The 17602-nt window shown below is 53.0% G+C and overlaps 2 protein-coding genes across 2 annotated transcripts; one reads left to right on the top strand and one right to left on the bottom strand.

The window, feature by feature from the left end:
* Positions 1-428: 428 nt before the first annotated feature.
* Positions 429-5985, bottom strand: LOC128897207 (uncharacterized). The gene is made up of 4 exons (XM_054161333.1): positions 5824-5985; positions 2455-3465; positions 2137-2315; positions 429-1252 (listed from the first exon to the last, which is right to left on the bottom strand). Exons 2-4 carry the CDS (start codon positions 2828-2830, stop codon positions 875-877), a joined length of 933 nt encoding a protein of 310 aa, XP_054017308.1. The 5' UTR covers positions 2831-3465; positions 5824-5985; the 3' UTR covers positions 429-874.
* Positions 5986-7288: 1303 nt separating this feature from the next.
* Positions 7289-17289, top strand: RNPS1 (RNA binding protein with serine rich domain 1). The gene is made up of 7 exons (XM_054180538.1): positions 7289-7381; positions 11487-11642; positions 11909-12100; positions 13283-13385; positions 14463-14616; positions 15073-15214; positions 16460-17289. Coding segments are annotated over exons 1-7 (855 nt in total). The 5' UTR covers positions 7289-7379; the 3' UTR covers positions 16566-17289.
* Positions 17290-17602: the final 313 nt, after the last annotated feature.

Here is a 17602-nt window from a genome sequence, read left to right as displayed (position 1 = left end):
TGACAGGACAAGGATTAATGGAGACAGATTGGAACCCAGGAGGTTCCACCTGACCATGAGGAGAAAATTCTTTAGAGTGAGGGTGCTGGAGCCCTGGAGCAAGCTGCCCAGAGAGGTTGTGGAGTCTCCTCCCAGGCAGCCAGCACCAGAACAAGACCCTGGGGAGAACTTGGGGTGAGGAGAGTGACCTAGGTGGAATTTGGTCAGTAAAACATGATTTCAGACACTAAGTGTGGTATATCCCTAGTGGGGCAGAAGCTGATGCCAGGCCTCCAGTAGCACCATTCTGTGTGGAATGGTGGTCTCACCTCATGGGTCTGAGCCCATGCAGCATGGTGGCAGTGTCCAAGAGCAAACCCAGCTTGCTGGCTGGTGGGGTGAGGGGTGGGTAAAGTTGAGAAAGAGATCCACACTGTTCTGAACCACAGGGTACAGAGACTTTTACTGGAAAAGGCTCTGCAGAGGGGGAGCATGAAGCATTCCTTGGATGGATCATCACAGCACTGACCCTCATGAGAGGAAGCCTCTCATTTTCTTTGAGCCCCATCTCCCTGCTGTGTCTCTCTTAGTTGCACCTTCTACTTGCAGGCAGCCTGCCTGTGCTGCTGAAGTCTACGGGCCAGCAGCCAGCTGTGGTGGCAGCCAGGATGGGCAGCACAGAAGTGAGGCTTCAGCTTTCCATCACCCTGCCTCTCATGCCAGGCAGCCCCTTTCAGTGAACAGGGTTGAAAACAGGAGGCACCAGTGACCTTCTTTGCTGGGTGCCTCACATAATGATTAGGCAGCTGCCACAGCCTCTGTGAGGTGGTTCTTCTCCGCAGCTTCCTCCTGCCCCCAGCGCAGCACTGCTAGGGCATGCCGGGGTAGCTGGAGGTCAGATGAGCTCCATCTTGAACTGGCTGAAGTTGGGCACAGCGGGTGAGGGCTCAGCCATACTGCTGAAGGGGCCACAGGGCTGGTTTGCTGGCACAGCGCCGTGGCTCACGGTGGAGCTGAGCTGCTGCAGCGTCATCAGCACCTCCTGCTGCAGCCGCTGCTGCTGCTCCTGCTGGCGTTCCAGGCGGCACTGCCTGTCCAGCACCGCCTGCAGGGCCTGGCTCAGCTTCCGGATCTCGGCCTGTACAGCACCCAGCTGGTCAGCAATGGCCTGGGAGCTGGGAGCAGGGGGCAGTGCTGGCTCTCCACAAGCAAAGTTCTGATTTCCAGGACTGGTGGCGTCGGGCAGGGCAGTTTGAATGCCGACGTCTTTGACCTGGAGTAGTGGGAGGCGGGAGAGAAGGTGAAATGTTATCAGCTCCTCCTTCAAGAGCATTTAGTAATAGATTCATTCTGCACCTAGCTGCAAGGCAGGAGAAAAATCCATCAGCTTGTTGCAGACCTTTAGACCCCACCATGCTCTGAGCTGCCCTTCATCCCCACCCAGCCCCTGTGGCATGCTCACAGGAACTCCCCATCGAGCTGCACGCTGCCAGCATGTGCTCAGCTACCCAGTGCTGGGTGTTGCTGGATGGCAGCTGTGCTGATGCCAGGTCTGTGCTTACCCTCTGCAGGGCCATGAATTCTGGGGCTTTCCTTCCCATTCCCCCATTTCTTGTATTTCACCCTGAGGCAAAAGGCTGATCTGCTGCCTGAGAGGGACCACATGCTGGTTTGGACCCCGGGGGAGCCTCTCACCCAAAAGGAATATTGAACCAGCTGTGTCCTCTCAGGCTTGTGGCATGGTGAGGCAGAGGTGCACATGCTAGGAATTACAGCAGCTGGACGTGTCCCAGCAGACAGCCATCATGACTGGGTCACTCCACCCTCACGTGCCACAGCCCTCCATCTCCTGCTGTGGCACCAGGCCACTCAGCTGCTGGTAGCCTTGTGGTGGCTTAGGGAATGTCCTTAGCTGACACTGGCACCAAGCCTTAAGCATAGGGCCTGTGAGCTGCAGGTTGGAAGCCAGTTCTAGAAGCAACTGCCACCAATGTGGGGAGCATCACCCTGCCCCATCTGCATAGTTTCCATGTACCAGGGTGCTGTGCAGGGCTGTACCAGGGTGCTGTGCAGGGCTCTCCCAGCAGGCAGCACCACACTGGCTCCTGGCCTGAGCAGACAGGCTCTCCCTTCCTGCCATGCCACCTGGCAGCCTACCTTTTTCTGCAAGGGCACAGTCCTGTCCACCATCTTCTCCCTCACCATCAGGGCTGGGTTCTTGGCAGGGGGTGGGACCAGCTGCCCTTGGCTGGGCAAGGGCTGCAGGGGAGCGGTTGGACCCCCTGGATTGGGGCAGCTCCCTGGAGCTGAGGAGGTGCCTGTAGAGTCATCATTGCCTGCAAGGGGCAGCGAGAGAAACACCTGAAAAAGAGACCCTTGGGAACTCCCTGGTGGGAGACAGGGAGCTCCTTCCCCAGCCTAATGCTGCCAGGAGGTGGCCACGGTGGTGACCCACCACGGAGACCCAGGCCTTACCATTCCCAGGGGGCAGAGCCTTCCTGAGCTGCCTGCCATCCTGGCAGAGCGAGACCACACTAACGATCTGGATGCCCATCTTGGTGTCTTGGCTGGCAGCGGGGCAGGGCAGCTGGCTGCCCGTGGGCCCCGCACCAGGCGCTGCCTTGGGTGGCTCAGGTGTGTGCCCCTGCAGCGGGGGCCAGGGCTGGTCGCCGTCCCAGCCGGCCGCCGCCGGCCCCGGCTCCACGCTCCTTCTCTTGAGGAAGAGGTAGACGGCCTGCGGCGTCACGCGGATGCCGTCCAGCTCCAGCACCTTCTTGATCTTGCGGAAGCTCAGCCCGGCCCTGCGCAGCTCCACAATCCTCCTCTTGGCACGGTCGTCCAGCCGGCCCATCCCTCCTGGCACAGCCGCCCGCCTGGCACCTACATCCCCGGAGCGCGGCCGCCGCAGGGCTGCCGGCACCTGCCTGGGCAGCGCCAAGCCCTGTGCTGGAACTCGCACTCTGCTACTGCTCTGCCGCCAGAGTGCCGGCCACAGCTGAGCGTCCACACGGCACCATCCCGAGCTCCCAGCGGTGACCCACGTCCCACTGGGAGAGCAGGAAGGTGCGGCTCTTCCCACCACGGTAACTAGAGACAGGCCAAAACCTGCCCCTCACTCACACAGAGCCCCCTCAGAGTGAGGGTGCCAGCCTGGTCCCCTGGCCTGGCAAGGGCACAGAGGATGGTACCAGGCCTGGCTCTGCTCGATGTCCCAAACTGGACATGGATTCCACACTGCCAGTAGCACAGTTGAAGGGTCAGGAGTGGCCAGGACCCAAGCAGCAGCTCAGCATCCCAGGGAGCTTGGCACAAGTCCTGGCAAGACACAGTTCATTGCATGAGGCTGGCAGGTCCCCGCTGGAGCCTTGCTTTTCCTTGGTGGACTGGAAGGTTCAGGGAGGAGAACTGGGGGTGCCCATGCTGACAGCTGGAAACTTGGTGCTGCAGAGCCTGCCCTTTGGGTCTGGAATCAACACTGTCCTGTACCTTTGAGAGAAACAAACCAAATCATTTCTTTATCAGCTGTAAAGAAGGCACAGTCTGTACAGCCCGTGCTCCCTCCTCCCCACGCACACAGCCTTGGCTGGTGGTGTCAGTCAGGGGATGGTGACACAGGCTGTGGTCACACTCACTGTTTGTCTGGGTGGCATGGTGGGGGCTGCACTCCTATGGCCCCCAAATGTGTGTCTGCTCTGGGTCACACCCCACAGGGACCAGCCCCTTCCCTTGCAGCAGGCACCAGAGCAGGGCCAGCTCAGGATGGGCAGTGCTCGGAGCTGTGTCTCTGTGTGGCTGTACACTCACACCTGTGTGGGGATAGCCCCCTCCAGGTGCATGCACACACGTGTGGATGTACATAGCTATGGTGGAAGGGCATTTTCCTATCAGCTCTCCTCATCTGCAGCCCTTTCTTGGACACTCAGTGCTGCAGCTGCTGCCTAATGCTCATACTATTGGGTTTCACCTCCCCAAAAGAAACAGCCTCCAAGAATTGCCATAAGGCAGCAAAACACTTTGGGTGAGCAATGTGTAACAGAAGCCACCCCAATTGGTCACTGCCAAGCAGATGGGCTACAGCAACCTTTTCACAGCCCCTCTTCCAGCAGGTGGATCTTTAAAAGGACAATAATGTGTTTTGTTGGCTGAGGAGACACAGACACTACTGTGTATCAGCTACACAAAGCCCCAGGATGAATGGAAACAATTCAACACAGGAACTGTGCTCCTCTGTGTTTTACTTATTCCATGGTAGAAGAGGGAGACATCAGCTCCAGAGATGTAGGCTGTACTTGGTTGTACTTTGATCCAGATTTGTTAACATCTAAAGGCCACCCCGTGCCCTGCGTTAGGGACCTTGTAGGTAAGAGCTGGGACAGTGGATACAGGAAAAGAAGACATCCCTGGGTGCAGACACTGCAACCACAGAGCAAGAGGAAAAGGTCAGAAATACTCAACAGGAAATGCCACAAGGAAAGCACCACCTTGAGCTTCCTGTGGCTGTCAGTACAGGGAGCTCAGGCCCTGGCAAGATACTCTGCCCTCCTGCCAGAGTGTTTCAAGACAAGACCAGAGGACACTAGAGCAGAAGCAAATCAGTGTAGCTATCTGAGCAGCCAGTGACAGAAACATGAGGGTTACATAAGTGCCAGAAAAGCCATCAGCCTGCTCCTGCAGCCGCCATCCAGCCTCTGCACAGGAGATGATGGGAGTGCCTTGGAGATGTGCTGACACTGTGCGGCACCTCCCCCAGCTCCCTCTTCACTGAACACGTGGCTCTCGGTATACCATCCCCAGGTCCCAGCTCCATCCTTCTTTGCCTGCTCATCCCCTCTGGACCTTCCCCAGCCCCTGCGGAGCTCCCATCACCCTGCTTTCCCAGGCTTGGGGACAGCTCATGGAAGGCACAGACCATTCCTGCCCTGCTAACCCCACCTCAGCTTGGCATCCCCAGTGCGGTGTGTTCTCTGCAACCCCTGTCTGCACCAAATACTGGGTTTGGTTTGGGGCCCTTCAGTCTAAGAAGGACATTGAGGTGCTGGATCATGTCCAAAGAAGGGCAACTACAACAGTGAGTGGTCTCCAACCACATTACATGAACTCCAGTGGTTTGGTGCTGCTGTTAAGCAGAATAATCCACTGACCAGGACCTTCTGGAGCTCAGGAGAGTTCTCTGTGGCCACACCACCACCCTGCTGCAGCTTCACAACCCAAAGTTAATGAAAAGGAAAGAAAAACGAAGCACCCAGTTGCAAGATGGTACAATGTGCACAGCAACCACTTCCAGCCCTGGGTGACATTTGAGATGCTGACCCCATCAGCCACCACACGCTGAGCAGTTCACCTGCAGAGCATCAACAGCCTTGGAGGGTCAGGAATAAAAGGACTGAGAAACACAGGCAAGATCCAAAAACACTCATGCAGCTCTGTTCTTTCCCCTCCTGCTTGTCTGGCTGTCGTGATCAGAGCAGCTCCGTAGTTATCTCCTGCCCTAACTCCACCCCCAGCATTGAATCGGTACACAGGGGCTGCAGCTCTGCTGGAAAACTGCTAGGTGGGTTTCTGAGTTCAAGAAGGACAGCATTCCGGATGGGGCACGTCACTCTCTGCTCAGACATCGAATCTGGCACCAGACCCCCGCATCCCTGTTCCAGCGCGTCCCCGGTCTGCGCGGTCACGCCACGACACCAGAGCAGCGCCCGCCAGCACAGACGGCTGTGGGCTGATGGAGCTTTCTAACACCCACCTCCTGATCCCCCTCCTCGCCGCTCTCACCCTCATTAAACTGCGGGAAGTGCCTCTCGATTCCCTCCACTAGCCCCAGCCCCAGCCGGGCAGCGCACGCACCTACAGGGATCCTCAAGGCGATCGTGCCCCTCGCTGCCGCTGCTGCAGCCTGCGGCGGCCGCGGCCAGCAAGGCTCCCAGCACAGCACAGCACAGCTCAGCAGAAGCCAACTTTTTGGGAAGCTGCTGTTTCAAAACCTCCGGCCCTCTTTGTTTGGTTGGGGCAGAGCTGGCAGAGGCTGCCGGGAAGGTCACCCAGGAGGAGACTTGTACTGGGAGGGAGGAGCCCTCCTCTTAACTCTTTCAGAGCAGTCTCACCTCAGGACCGTGAGGAGCAAGGTCACCAGGTCCACCTGTAGTTGGACTGGGCCTGAGCACTACAAGGCTGTCACTAAACAGTACAGCCTGCTGAAAGCCATAGGTCCAGCCAGTAAGGCAGGCAGGGACCTCTGGCTTATCGTTGTGAGGCAGTCTTTAGCCCGTGTTGCCATTTACTGACCCAGACATTGCCACTTGCCATCCTTCACAAGGCAGCTTGCAGATTTGCAGTTAATGGTGGTAAGGAAGAGGTTTGAATTTATCACACCTCGTTGGCTGCAGTTGTTATCTAACAGGCATTTTATTAAATATTCCTTCATAGAATGTATCTAGTTGGAAGAGACCTCCAAGCTCATCCAGTCCAACCTTCAACCCAGCACTGAAGGGTCATCACAAAACCAGGTCCCTGAGCACCGGGTCCACACACTGCTTAAATACCCCTAGGGATGGTGACTCCAGCACTGCCCTGGGCAGCCCATTCCAATGTTTGAGAACCTTTTCAGTGAAGAAACATTTCCTGATCCCCAGCCTGAAGCTCCTCTGGTGCAGCTTGGAAGCCTCTCCTCTAGGAGCTGGCTTCCTTTCGCAGAGGGGCACAAGGGTTCCAACGCCGGGAATGTAGCAGAACCGCCTGTGGTCATGCTCCAGCTGACCAGCACGCCTGCTTCCCAGGAAGGCTTCTCACGTGTAAAGCTCACACTAGGAATGGGATCCAAGGATGCTTCTGGTGGACTTCTCCAGCTGTATCGCTTGTCTTACCCATCGGTGTCCTTTGACTGTCACAGCCAGGGACCGCTAGCACTGGGGCTCTCCAGCAACTAACTCATGTCTCTCTCCGCAGTGAGGCAGTGTCTGGCTGTCTGTCTTCCCACTCCTGCTCCAGGCCTGTTGGCTTCCCCTGGATACCCCGACAGACCTGTTCCCCTCCTCACCCCCCACGGACACCCTGACTAACCCGTTTCCCCCGTCCTTCTCCACGGACACCTCCTCACTGCCTGCGGATGCAGTGCCGACTCTACTCCTCACTCCCCGCACGGTGCCGGTGCCGGTGCCGGTGCCGGTGCCGGTGCCGGTGCCGGTGCCGGTGCCGGTGCCGCCCCTGCTCGCCTCCTCGCTCCCCGCAGTGCCAGCCGCGCTCCCGCCCTGTCCCTTTAACCGCACACTCCACCCCCCCCCGCCCCGTCCCCTCCTTCCGCAGCGCGTGACGCCATCGGCGCGCGCGGCGCAGCCCCCTTCCCGCCTGCGTCGCGTCGGTGGCGCGCGTCGGGCCCGTGGCCGCAGTTGTGGCGGGCGCCGAGGATGTGAGTGGGGCCTGGGAGGGGCGGGCTGGGGGCGCTGGGGATCCGCGTCCATCCGAACGGGCCGCGGCGCGGACCGGCCCTATTGTCGTGCTGGGGTGCCGAGGGGAGCGTGTTGGAGCCGCCGATGAGGAGATGGCGGGGCGAGGGTCAGGGATGGGGCCTCAGCGCCGCGGCCTACTGCGCCCGAGGGCGGGGAAGGAGGGATGGAGGCCGGTCAGGGGCGGGGCCGGGCCGGGGCTTGGGGGCGAGTCGGGGCCTAGAGAGGGAGCCGGGGCCAGGGGTCTCGGAGCTCCCCGCGGCCGAGACGGCGGGAGGAACGCTGGGCGGGCCCGGGGTCGGGCGGGCCGGCGGCTCCAGGCCTAGCGGAGGCAGCGGGCGTTGCGCCCCGGGGTGCGGGCTGTGCTCCGAACCGACTCTGGTCTGTGGTTTTCTTTCCCTGTGCCTTAGTCCGCTCTCCTTGGCTTTGCCCCTAGTATGGCAACGCGCTTAGCAGCAACAAGCTCTCCGTCCGCCTGGTGCTGTAACGTAGCCCTTGGCTTCCGGAGCAGGGCTGGCAGACTTGGGGCCCTCCGGCCCAGCTCGCTATGGTTAGCTTGGGCCAGTTGCTCTCACATTGCCGAGAACTCCCGAGCTCTGAACCCTCTCCTCACACGAGGAAATCTTTTCTCCATTTTTGCAAATAAGGATCTGAAGTAAATTGCCATGAAGGGACTTGTCTGGGGCGTGCAGGAAGTGCGGGGAGAGCTACGTTTGCTTCCTTTGCTACGGAATTACAGCTCTCTGCGAGTGCAGTTCGACTCTTTAAAGCAGAGAGGTGTGTGTGAAATGAGCGCCATCCTAGATTGCTGTTGGACTTCCTGGCTCGGGGTGCGTGATGCAAAGGCATTGACTCGTTAGGACGTGAGAGTTGTTTTGGTTGCAGGAAAGCAGCACATGGCTTAGGTATGTGTTGTTATACACCTTGGTGTGAAGAACGTGGGTTTATTCTTTCCACATCATCTGGGCAGTGTCTGAATCTGTATAAGTGCCCACAGGCTGTGTGTCTTAGACTGAGGGTCCCAGCTGAAGCTCAGCAAGTGTTGTGAGAGGTGCATACATTTTGAGGGAGAGAAACTGATTAATTTGGAGGCTGCCTAAATGCTACTTGTACCATCATAGAGAAGCTTGCTGAATGTGTGAATATTTGTCTGGTGAGTGCCTGTCCTGAGGAGTGGTGGTGGGGTGGCAGCTGTTTAGCTGAGGTATGACCCATGACTGCAGCAGCAGGCTGGAGAACAGCAAAGCTGTTTTCAGCTGGGCTCTTGCTCTTCCTTCCAGCAGGGACAAAAAACAGAGCCAGCTATCAGATGGCAACAGCATGGCTGAACTGATAATATCATCACTGCAACAGTCCACAGATGCAAGAAAAGTTGGTCTGTAGGAAAAGACAGTGCAAACCTGACTAGAGTACATTTAGAAGAAAGATGGGAAAGGAAAGTGGTTTTTGGTCTTGTGAGTTCAGGAAGTTGTCTGTTCTGTTCTTCAAAGTAAGTCAGCTGGTTCTCATGCAGTTGCTTCCAATTTTTGATCTGCAGACCCCCTCACACTTTGCTCTGGAGGCGTTACAGCTGGTTAGAAAGCTGAAAACCATGCACAGGTTTGCTTTTCTTAGTCAGCTTTGCAGCACCCTTGGAACAGCCCACAGGCTACCTTCTTGCCACCGCTGGTGGTAGAGAAGAGACTTCCTCTCCCAGCAAGCCCTGCCAGTGTCACGTGTGCTGTGGATTTCTGTTCTCCAGGCACAAAGGTGTGGGTGTTGTTTGACTCCTGGATCTGCAGGGAGCTGGGTTTGTTCATGTTCATTTGTGTTGCTTTTTGGAGTCATTTTATTAGGGAAAACCTTGACCCTAAAAATGAGGAAAGGAATTCAGCTGTTGAGACGTGATCTCTTCACAAACATAACTCTTAACTGCAATCTACAGAATAAAGTAATTGCTAACCAGAATCTGACACCAGAAGCAGCAAAGCTGTTTGATGCAGTGAGCTAGATAAGTGTTTATTTTTACCCTTGTTAACTGATTTTGGCCATCCTGCATTTGAAAACAGAGGTGTTTCTACTATCTTGCAGTGCTGTGCATATTTAGTGCCCCTTCAGATAAGCTTGTGCCTGCTCTTCCATCTCCTGAGCGTTCCATTCATGGTGGATGATGGATGTTACACCCATCAAATTACCACGTGCTTCCAGTGCTGTAGGTGTTGGAGGCAGCCTTGTGAGGCTGGCGTTGGAACAGTCCATGTGGAACAGTCAAAATGCAGCAGTGTGTTTAGACACTGCAGAATACAATGTGGTGGATGTGGCCCTGACATGGGAAATGTCTGAAACTCAACTAATGCTCAGGATTGCAGTGTTAAATAGTGGGGGGTTAAATTTGTCTCATGTTGGATCTAAAGAGGGAGCTGACTGGAGCTAGGTGAGGTCAGAATCCAGTTTAGACCGCCTGCTAAGAAGTTAAAGTGGGATCTGCTGTTGCTGCAGTGTGTCAAGCAAGACCCTTTAATTTGTTCTTCTCAGGGCTTTGGAAGAGCTTTGGAAACAGCTTGTTGAGGGTGAGAGTAGCTATACTTCAGTGGGGGGGTTGTTCTCAACAGCCTTTGCTTGCTGACGAATCTCTACTCTCTGGGACAGTTAGGGTCTGAAGAAAGCAAGTGCTCACTCCTCTGGAGCAAAGGCTGTTGGCAAGAGGCATGAGCTGCACATACATCTTGCAGAGGAAAAGTCTGTCCTCTGGATGCAGTATTTTCACTTGGATAATTAATGACATTTGTGCTCCTGTGAATGTCAAAATAATGGTGACTTTAAACATGGATACAGACTTTTTCATGGGCACATCATGCTGGGGTGAGCTGGCACAGGCTGGCCTGTAACAGGCTGTGAAAGCAAAGTTCTCTAGAAAGAACTCTGTTGCTACCCAGTGTGCTGCCACTGCTGCAAAGCAGGCATGGTGGTTTATGCCTGTCATTTTCTTGTTTCTGAACCCTTTTATCTTATCACTGTTGTTTGGAGTTTGTTACACTCAATTAGGGACTGACTGTCAGAATCAAGGAGTTAGAAGTCAGATTTGAGATAAGAGGTCCATTGGGTGCAGCTTTGGACACAGCATACAGAAATGTTCACACCCAGACATTCACGCTGAAAGGATGTGTCCATTTTGTCACCCCCACTGGCAACCTGTAACTCCCCCAGCTTTGTTAGCCTAGGAGATTCAGGCAGGATGATTACATACTGTCAGAGTTTTTATTACTTTCTTTGAGTCCTCCTTCAATCCTGGTAACTCCATTTCTGCTTTGGAGCTAGCTGCCCTCTGCAAAGCTGCTCTGTGATGTAAATATCATAGAATCATAGAACCAATAAGGTTGGAAAAGACTTCAGAGATCATCAAGTCCAACCTGTCACCCAACATCTCATGACTGCTAAACCATGGCACCAAGTGCCACATCCAGTCCCTTCTTGAACACCTCCAGGGACGGTGATGCCACCACCTCCCTGGGCAGCATATTCCAATGGCTAACAACTCTCTGTGAAGAACTTTCTCCTCACCTCGAACCCAAACCTCTCCTGGTGCAGCCTGAGACTGTGTCCTCTTGTTCTGGTGCTGGTTGCCTGGGGGAAGAGACCAACCCCCACCCGACTACCACCTCCCTTCAGGTAGTTGTAGAGAGCAAGGTCTCCCCTGAGCCTCCTCTTCTCCAGGCTAAACAACCCCAGCTCCCTCAGCCTCTCCTCATAGATCTTGTGCTCAAGGCCTCTCCCCAGCCTTGTTGCCCTTCTCTGGACACGTTCAAGAGTCTCAGTGTCCTTCTTAAATTGAGGGTCCCAGAACTGGGCACAGTACTCAAGGTGTGGCCTAACCAGTGCTGAGTGCAGGGGCACAATGACTTCCCTGCTCCTTTCTTTAGGAAGCCCAGACCTGCCTAATGCTTTAACCCTGCGCTTGTGGTGGCCTTGAGTTGCAGTTGAAGTTCCAAGTTCTGTGTTGCTGTTCTGTTCTTTCTTTGGGTGTGGGGCTTTGGGGCTGAGTGTTTTCCCATGTTAACAAGCAGTGTCTTCTGCTGTGTGTTCTGGAAGGGCTCCCTCACCAACCAAGCGCAAGGATAGGTCTGAAGATAAATCAAAGGACCGCTCCAAGGACAAATCATCCACAAAGGAATCTGGGGATAAGGATCGTGGCCGAGACAAGGCACGCAAGAGGCGCAGCGCTTCCAGTGGAAGCAGCAGTACCAGGTAGTTACCTTTCCAGGTTCTTGGAAAACACCAGCTTGATTCCTGGTACCTTCCATTCCCTGTGCCATGGATGCTGTTGAAGGCTTGTGTTGTGTCTGTCACCATGCAGTTCTGCCTGACTCAAGGGGTTTGGGTTTCATGTGTGAATTCCCTTTGGCTGTGTAGTGAGCTGTGCAGCATCAGTTTTCATTCTCCCAGCTCACAGTTGCTCTCTCCATAATTACCATAATTTTTTCAGCCATTCTTTTCTCCTCTATCCCCAACAGATCCCGTTCCAGCTCAACTTCCAGTTCGGGGTCCAGTTCCAGCACTGGTTCTAGCAGTGGGTCTAGCTCCTCTTCTGCCTCAAGCCGCTCTGGGAGCTCCAGCACCTCGCGCAGTTCCAGTTCCAGCAGCTCCTCTGGATCTCCAAGTCCCTCTCGACGGAGACACGACAACAGGAGGCGTTCCCGCTCCAAGTGAGTGTCCCTTGCCTTCTAGGAATTGCCAGATGGCAGATTGGTTTCATGGAGCAGACAAGACTGTGACCAGAATAGTTTTTCTGAGGACCATTTCCGTTCTCCAGAACTTGGAAATCTGTATTCTGTTCGAATGGGCATGGCCCTTTTGCTTACATGTGTAGGAAGGAGAGTTAAAAAACTTCATTTGAAGGAGTGGTCTAAAATACTGTATTTTGTGGAGATGGTCTTAATCAACAGTATGGGACTGTTTGTGCTCTAGATGAGAGTAAAGTTCCCAGGATCACAGGTTGTTAGGGGTTGGAAGGGACCTCTGGCAATCTTTGGGTCCAACCACCCTGCTAGAGCAGGTCACACAGGAACACATCCAGACAGGTCTTGAAAGCCTCCAGAGAAGGAGACTCCACAACCTCTCTGGGGAGCCTGTTCCAGTGCTTTGTGACCCTTACAGTAAAGTTCTTCCTCATGTTGAAGTAGAACACTCTGTGCTGTCGTTCAGATCCATTGCCCCTTGTCCTATCACAGTGCGCAAGTGAGAAGAGGCTGTCCCTTCCTTCCTGACACCCAGCCCTCAGATATTTATATACGTTTATTAGGTGCCCTCTCATTCTTCTTATCTTGTTTAGTTTTTAAAACTACAGAGATATGCAGCTCCCTAATATTTTTAATTTCTTTTTTTTTAAACTATGAGATTTCTGGATGTCTCTAATGAGCAGAAGGAACAGAAACACAAGTGATTGGACTCATTGATTTGCCTGGCTTCGATGTGCTTTGGTGTTCATGTCCTCCTTTTGCCTCTTCAGTTATTAAGGGCGAAGGATGCTATTTTTTTGCTTGTTTTAAGAAGTGGGAAATTCTTCAGCTATGGCAAACAACCTGACAGAAACATTTTCTACATTTCATGCAGTAGAGTTGAGTTGAAAAGTCAAAAAAAAACCCCCAACAACACAAGCAAAACCTCTCACATTGCAGGAAGTTCTAAAGCAGAAGCAGACAAGACAAATGCAAGTCCTGAGGTGTTTGAGTGGAGCACCCCCAGCACCACCCCACCACTTCCTCACCTGTAGCTTCTTAACAAAAAGATGCCCTCTCTAGGAGAAATGAGACTTGCAGTAGTGTGGTAATGACTGGGTTTGCCTTGCATATTCCCTGAAAACTGTAACCATCTGTTACCAACATCAGGTCCAAGCCACCCAAGAGAGATGAAAAGGAGCGGAAGAGGCGAAGCCCATCGCCCAGGCCTACAAAAGTGCACGTTGGAAGGCTCACTAGAAACGTGACCAAGGTAAGGGTAGGCTCCCCTCTCACAGCCAGCTTGCCTGTCTCCTGCAGGGACGTGTGAGTGGCTCTCTTAAAGCTCTCAAGTTGTCTACAACTACCTGAAGAGAGGTTGTAGCCAGGTAGGGATTGGTGTCTTCTCCCAGGCAAGCAGCACCAGAACAAGAGGACACGGTCTCAAGCTGTGCCAGGGGAGGTTTAGGCTGGTTAGGAAGAAATTCTTCACAGCAAGAGAGATTGGCCACTGGAATGTGCTGCCCAGGGAGGTGGGCATCACTGGAGGTGTTTAGGAAGAGACTGGATGGGGTGCTTGGTGCCATAGTTTAGTTGATTAAATGGTGTTGGATGATAGGTTGGACTGGATGATCTCAAAGGTCTTTTCCAATCTGGTTAATTCTATTCTAAAACCTTTCTGCTGTTGGAAGTTCTTGCTTCATTTCCAGATTGATGAGTGAGGAAAATGTTGGTAGGGTTTTAATGAGTCAGATGTAGTGCAGGCTTTTGAGACTCTGTAGTGCTCAAGGCTGCTTTGTCAGACCTTGCATCCTAGGAAGGAAACTGTAGTAGTTGGGATGATAGCCTTGATGCCTCCAAGGTAAATTCAGCTATCTGGAGGTTCTTGATAAAGGATCTAAAGAGAGCAGGGCTGTCCTGAGTTGTATTTGCTAGAACATAGTGTAAAGGTCCTGAGAGTTAGGACCCACCACAGGGATGCTGAAAAAATATGCTTTTTAAAAAACCATTAACAGTTGCACTTGAAGAGCTTTCAGCTGAGGGCACAAGTGCCCTTTTCATGTCTCTAACAGGATCTTGGCACAAGTTGTGGTTTAGTAGCCAGTGTTGCTGTGCAGTAGTAGTGCTACTAGATTTAAAGGTTTGGAACAGTCCAGGAGGAGCTGCCTAGGCAACAGCAGGGAAGTGAGTGCTAGTCCTCTCCTCATCTGGCCAGTGAAATACTCTCCTCCTGATGGTGGCATTGATTCAGAGCTACCCTAGTGCTGCACACAGCTTGGGTTTCCTGTTCTGTGCCAGCCAGATGTGGTCAGTGTGATCCATATCTCTAAACCTTGCTCTTTCTCTGCAGGATCACATCATGGAAATCTTTTCCACGTACGGAAAGATTAAGATGATCGACATGCCAGTCGACAGGCTGAACCCACACCTCTCCAAAGGCTATGCTTACGTGGAGTTTGAGAATGCAGATGATGCTGAGAAGGCCTTGAAACACATGGATGGAGGTAAGGATCCAGTGCTTGTAAAAAACCTTTGGAGCAGATGAATTTGATCTGGAAATGAGTTAGAGGCGATGGGGAAGCTTTTGGTGACCTGATCAGCAATCCCATCTGTTTTCAGCCCAAACGGCTTTGGTGTGGTTCAGGACAGCCCCAAACCATCACAGAACTATTGAAAATTGGTGTGGGGATTTTTTTTCAGAATAAACAGGAATGAAATTCCTTAAGTTGCTATGAAAATCTTCCCTGGTTAACACCTGAACTGCAGTTTGGTGGGGTATTAGATGAAGGAGCTTGGTATGCGTGTGGCGTTCACCAACACCACCCCTGACTGGGTGGTGGGAACAGCACTGTAGGCTTCATGCTTCAGTTGTTTGTGAGAAAGCTGTGAGTTGCAGCAGTGTGTAGCTGGTAGCATTGGGAAATGCTGACTTCTTCCTGTTTCTGTGCTTCCCTAAAAAGGCCAGATTGATGGTCAGGAGATCACTGCCACAGCTGTGCTGGCACCACGACCTAGACCACCTCCGAGACGCTTTAGCCCACCCAGGAGGATGCTGCCACCGCCGCCGATGTGGCGCAGGTCACCCCCTCGCATGAGGAGAAGGTGAGAGCTGTGACAGTTGTGTTCCCTTCTCAGTGTAACAACATGTTAGTGCTGAAAGACTCAGCACAAGGACAGTTTCATCCTGTTGGACTTGCCTGCCTTCTCCTAATGACAGATACCCCTTTGGGGCATCAGTTGAGCTTGGATGGTACTTAACTCCATAGTGCCAGGTTGGCCTTCTCTGGTCTGCCCTCTGGGTGCAATCTATTGGGAGTTGTCAGGTGCTTCCTGGCCTCTTCCCAGGACTGCTTTCTGTAGCAATGCTTTGAGGGGAAGTGGGAACAGACTGCTGGCTGGCAGGATGAGTTTTGGCAGCCTGCTCCAGTTACTTTTTGAAGCCCTTTCACTTTCCTTCCTGCAAAAGAGCACATGACCAAAAGTCTTGAATCAGGTGAGCAGAGGACACTGACCCCAGGATGTGACCTGATGCCCATTGTGTGACTTGTGTCTACTTGGACATACTTAGATAGGTCTGTTGGAGTCTTCCTCAGCATCTGGCTGGGCTCATTTAGCTTGGAAATCTGCTTAAACTCCTGTCACTCATGAAAGCAGCTCCTCCTTGATCCACTTGATTGCTGAGCTGCTTCTGACCTGCAGGTTTGAAAATGAGAACTGGTGGTGAATGTGGCCCAAGAGTTCACTGCCTGGGGAGCCTCCTTTGGACATGCCTTTCACTGTGGTCTGGGAAATGTCTCCTCTTTATTAGTTTTCTTCCCTAATCTAACTTTTATTCTCCTTTTGGGGCTCTCTTAACATTCTGCCTGGAACCTTGTTGTCATACTGGTGACCATACAGATTGATTGTAGTAGTGAAGAGCTCAAAGCTTAGTGATTCCTTTAGAGTTACTCCAAGAGCTACCCCTGGGCTTTGAAAGCACCTACAGAAACCCTTTCTCTGAGTGTCACTGTATTTCAGAGGCCAAAGCTGACCTTTGAGGTGAAGGAGAATGAGGTGAAGAGAAGGGTGAATGTGAGCTTGTACTTGAGCAAGAAAGCAAAAGATTTTTGTCTGTTCTTTGGACATTGAATGTTCCTGAAGCAGGAGGAGGGTAGCTGGAACGTTCCTGCCAAGCAGTTTGAATTGCCTTGTTCCTCTCTGAAGCTGGCTGTGTTCACAGCAGTTCTTTGACTGCAGTGTGCTGGGAAAGGGGTGGGAAGTGTTCTTGAGCAGCTGGGAGGTGAGCTGAAGTGGCACTGGAACCTGTTGCCTTGGTTTCCTAGTGAATGCTTTGTGCTGCTCCTGCAGGTCCCGGTCTCCTCGGCGCAGATCTCCCGTTCGCCGGCGATCACGATCCAGATCCCCCGGGCGAAGGCGCCACCGCAGCCGCTCCAGCTCAAACTCCTCACGATAAAGCAAAAAAGACTGGACAGCTTTTGATTTTTTTAACTTAAATCCTGTCAGACTAAATATCATACCCTTTTTTGTTCCCTTTTTTATAATGGGTCTGGGTGAGAGAGAGAGAGAGATCGTCCTGGCAGTGAAGGCAGCCTAGGAGGAGAGAGCAACAGTTCCCGGCCAGACAGCCGTTGCTGTGGGGCTTCTAAGTTTTCTGGCATTTGAATTGAAATTATTTTACAATGGCTTTGATTTTAGAGGCTGCAAAATGTCTTTCCCAGACGTGTGGAAGGGAAGATGTTACAGCCTCTCTTTCTCCAATTAGCAGGCTGCTGCTTGGTGATTGCTAAGCGCTTAGCACGCTGTACAGATGAGCATGTAAATCTTGAGCTATCTCAGAAGCCCTGTATAGTAAGGGGGGGCATTTAGCTTGAGCTCCAGGTGTCAAGCACAGGGCTCTCCAGAGCAACTGGAGTCCAGATCTGCCTGAGATTTAATACCCAAGTTGTTGCTTTATCCCAGTTCCTGAACAGATGATTTGTTTATGCAGAGTTAAAGCTCGTTCTGCAGCTTAAGCTCTCCTCTGACCAGGTGATCCCCACAGAAACAATGGTCCAGCCCACTGAACATCATACTTTAGAAAAGAAAGTGGAAATCTTAAGAACTGGTTTGTAGCTGCCCTCTTAAGTGATTTCTTTCACCTTTTCTTAAAGGGTTTTGGTAAAAAGTCCTGCACACACAACCCCCCAGTGAAGTGGTGCATGTGTTTCCTGTCAACCCTGGGAAACTGCAGGGCAAAGAGGGAGGCTGGAGGCCACGGTGGTGGCTGGGTTCACTGGGATTCCCATGGGGAAAGGCAGAGCTCACCACTCGTTGTACAGTCAATGCTATACAGAGTTCGGTTTGGTTTTGTATCACTTTGTAGCTTTTCGGACCTTGTGTTTGTACTTGTGTAGGACGAGCGACTATTGAATAAAGCAGTAGCGTTGAGAATAGCCGGCCTGCCTCGCTCCCTTGTCGAGCCCTCGCTCTGCACGGACGCCGGCGGCGGCT

This window comes from Dryobates pubescens, chromosome 4 (assembly GCF_014839835.1).
Source record: "Dryobates pubescens isolate bDryPub1 chromosome 4, bDryPub1.pri, whole genome shotgun sequence".
Lineage (NCBI taxonomy): Eukaryota > Metazoa > Chordata > Aves > Piciformes > Picidae > Dryobates > Dryobates pubescens.
Note: the sequence above shows the minus strand (reverse complement) of the source record. Positions and strands in the feature narration are given on the sequence as shown.

Bases quoted from the DNA above. Each gene is read 5' to 3' on its own strand.
- LOC128897207 (XM_054161333.1), bottom strand. From the start codon at position 2,830: ATGGGCCGGCTGGACGACCGTGCCAAGAGGAGGATTGTGGAGCTGCGC. The intron at 2,316-2,454 runs GTAAGGCCTGGG...TGCCCCTTGCAG, and splicing joins GGCTCTGCCCCCTGGGAATG to GCAATGATGACTCTACAGGC. The intron at 1,253-2,136 runs GTAGGCTGCCAG...CCACTACTCCAG, and splicing joins CTGTGCCCTTGCAGAAAAAG to GTCAAAGACGTCGGCATTCA.
- RNPS1 (XM_054180538.1), top strand. The intron at 11,643-11,908 runs GTAGTTACCTTT...TATCCCCAACAG, and splicing joins AGTGGAAGCAGCAGTACCAG to ATCCCGTTCCAGCTCAACTT. The intron at 12,101-13,282 runs GTGAGTGTCCCT...TACCAACATCAG, and splicing joins AGGAGGCGTTCCCGCTCCAA to GTCCAAGCCACCCAAGAGAG.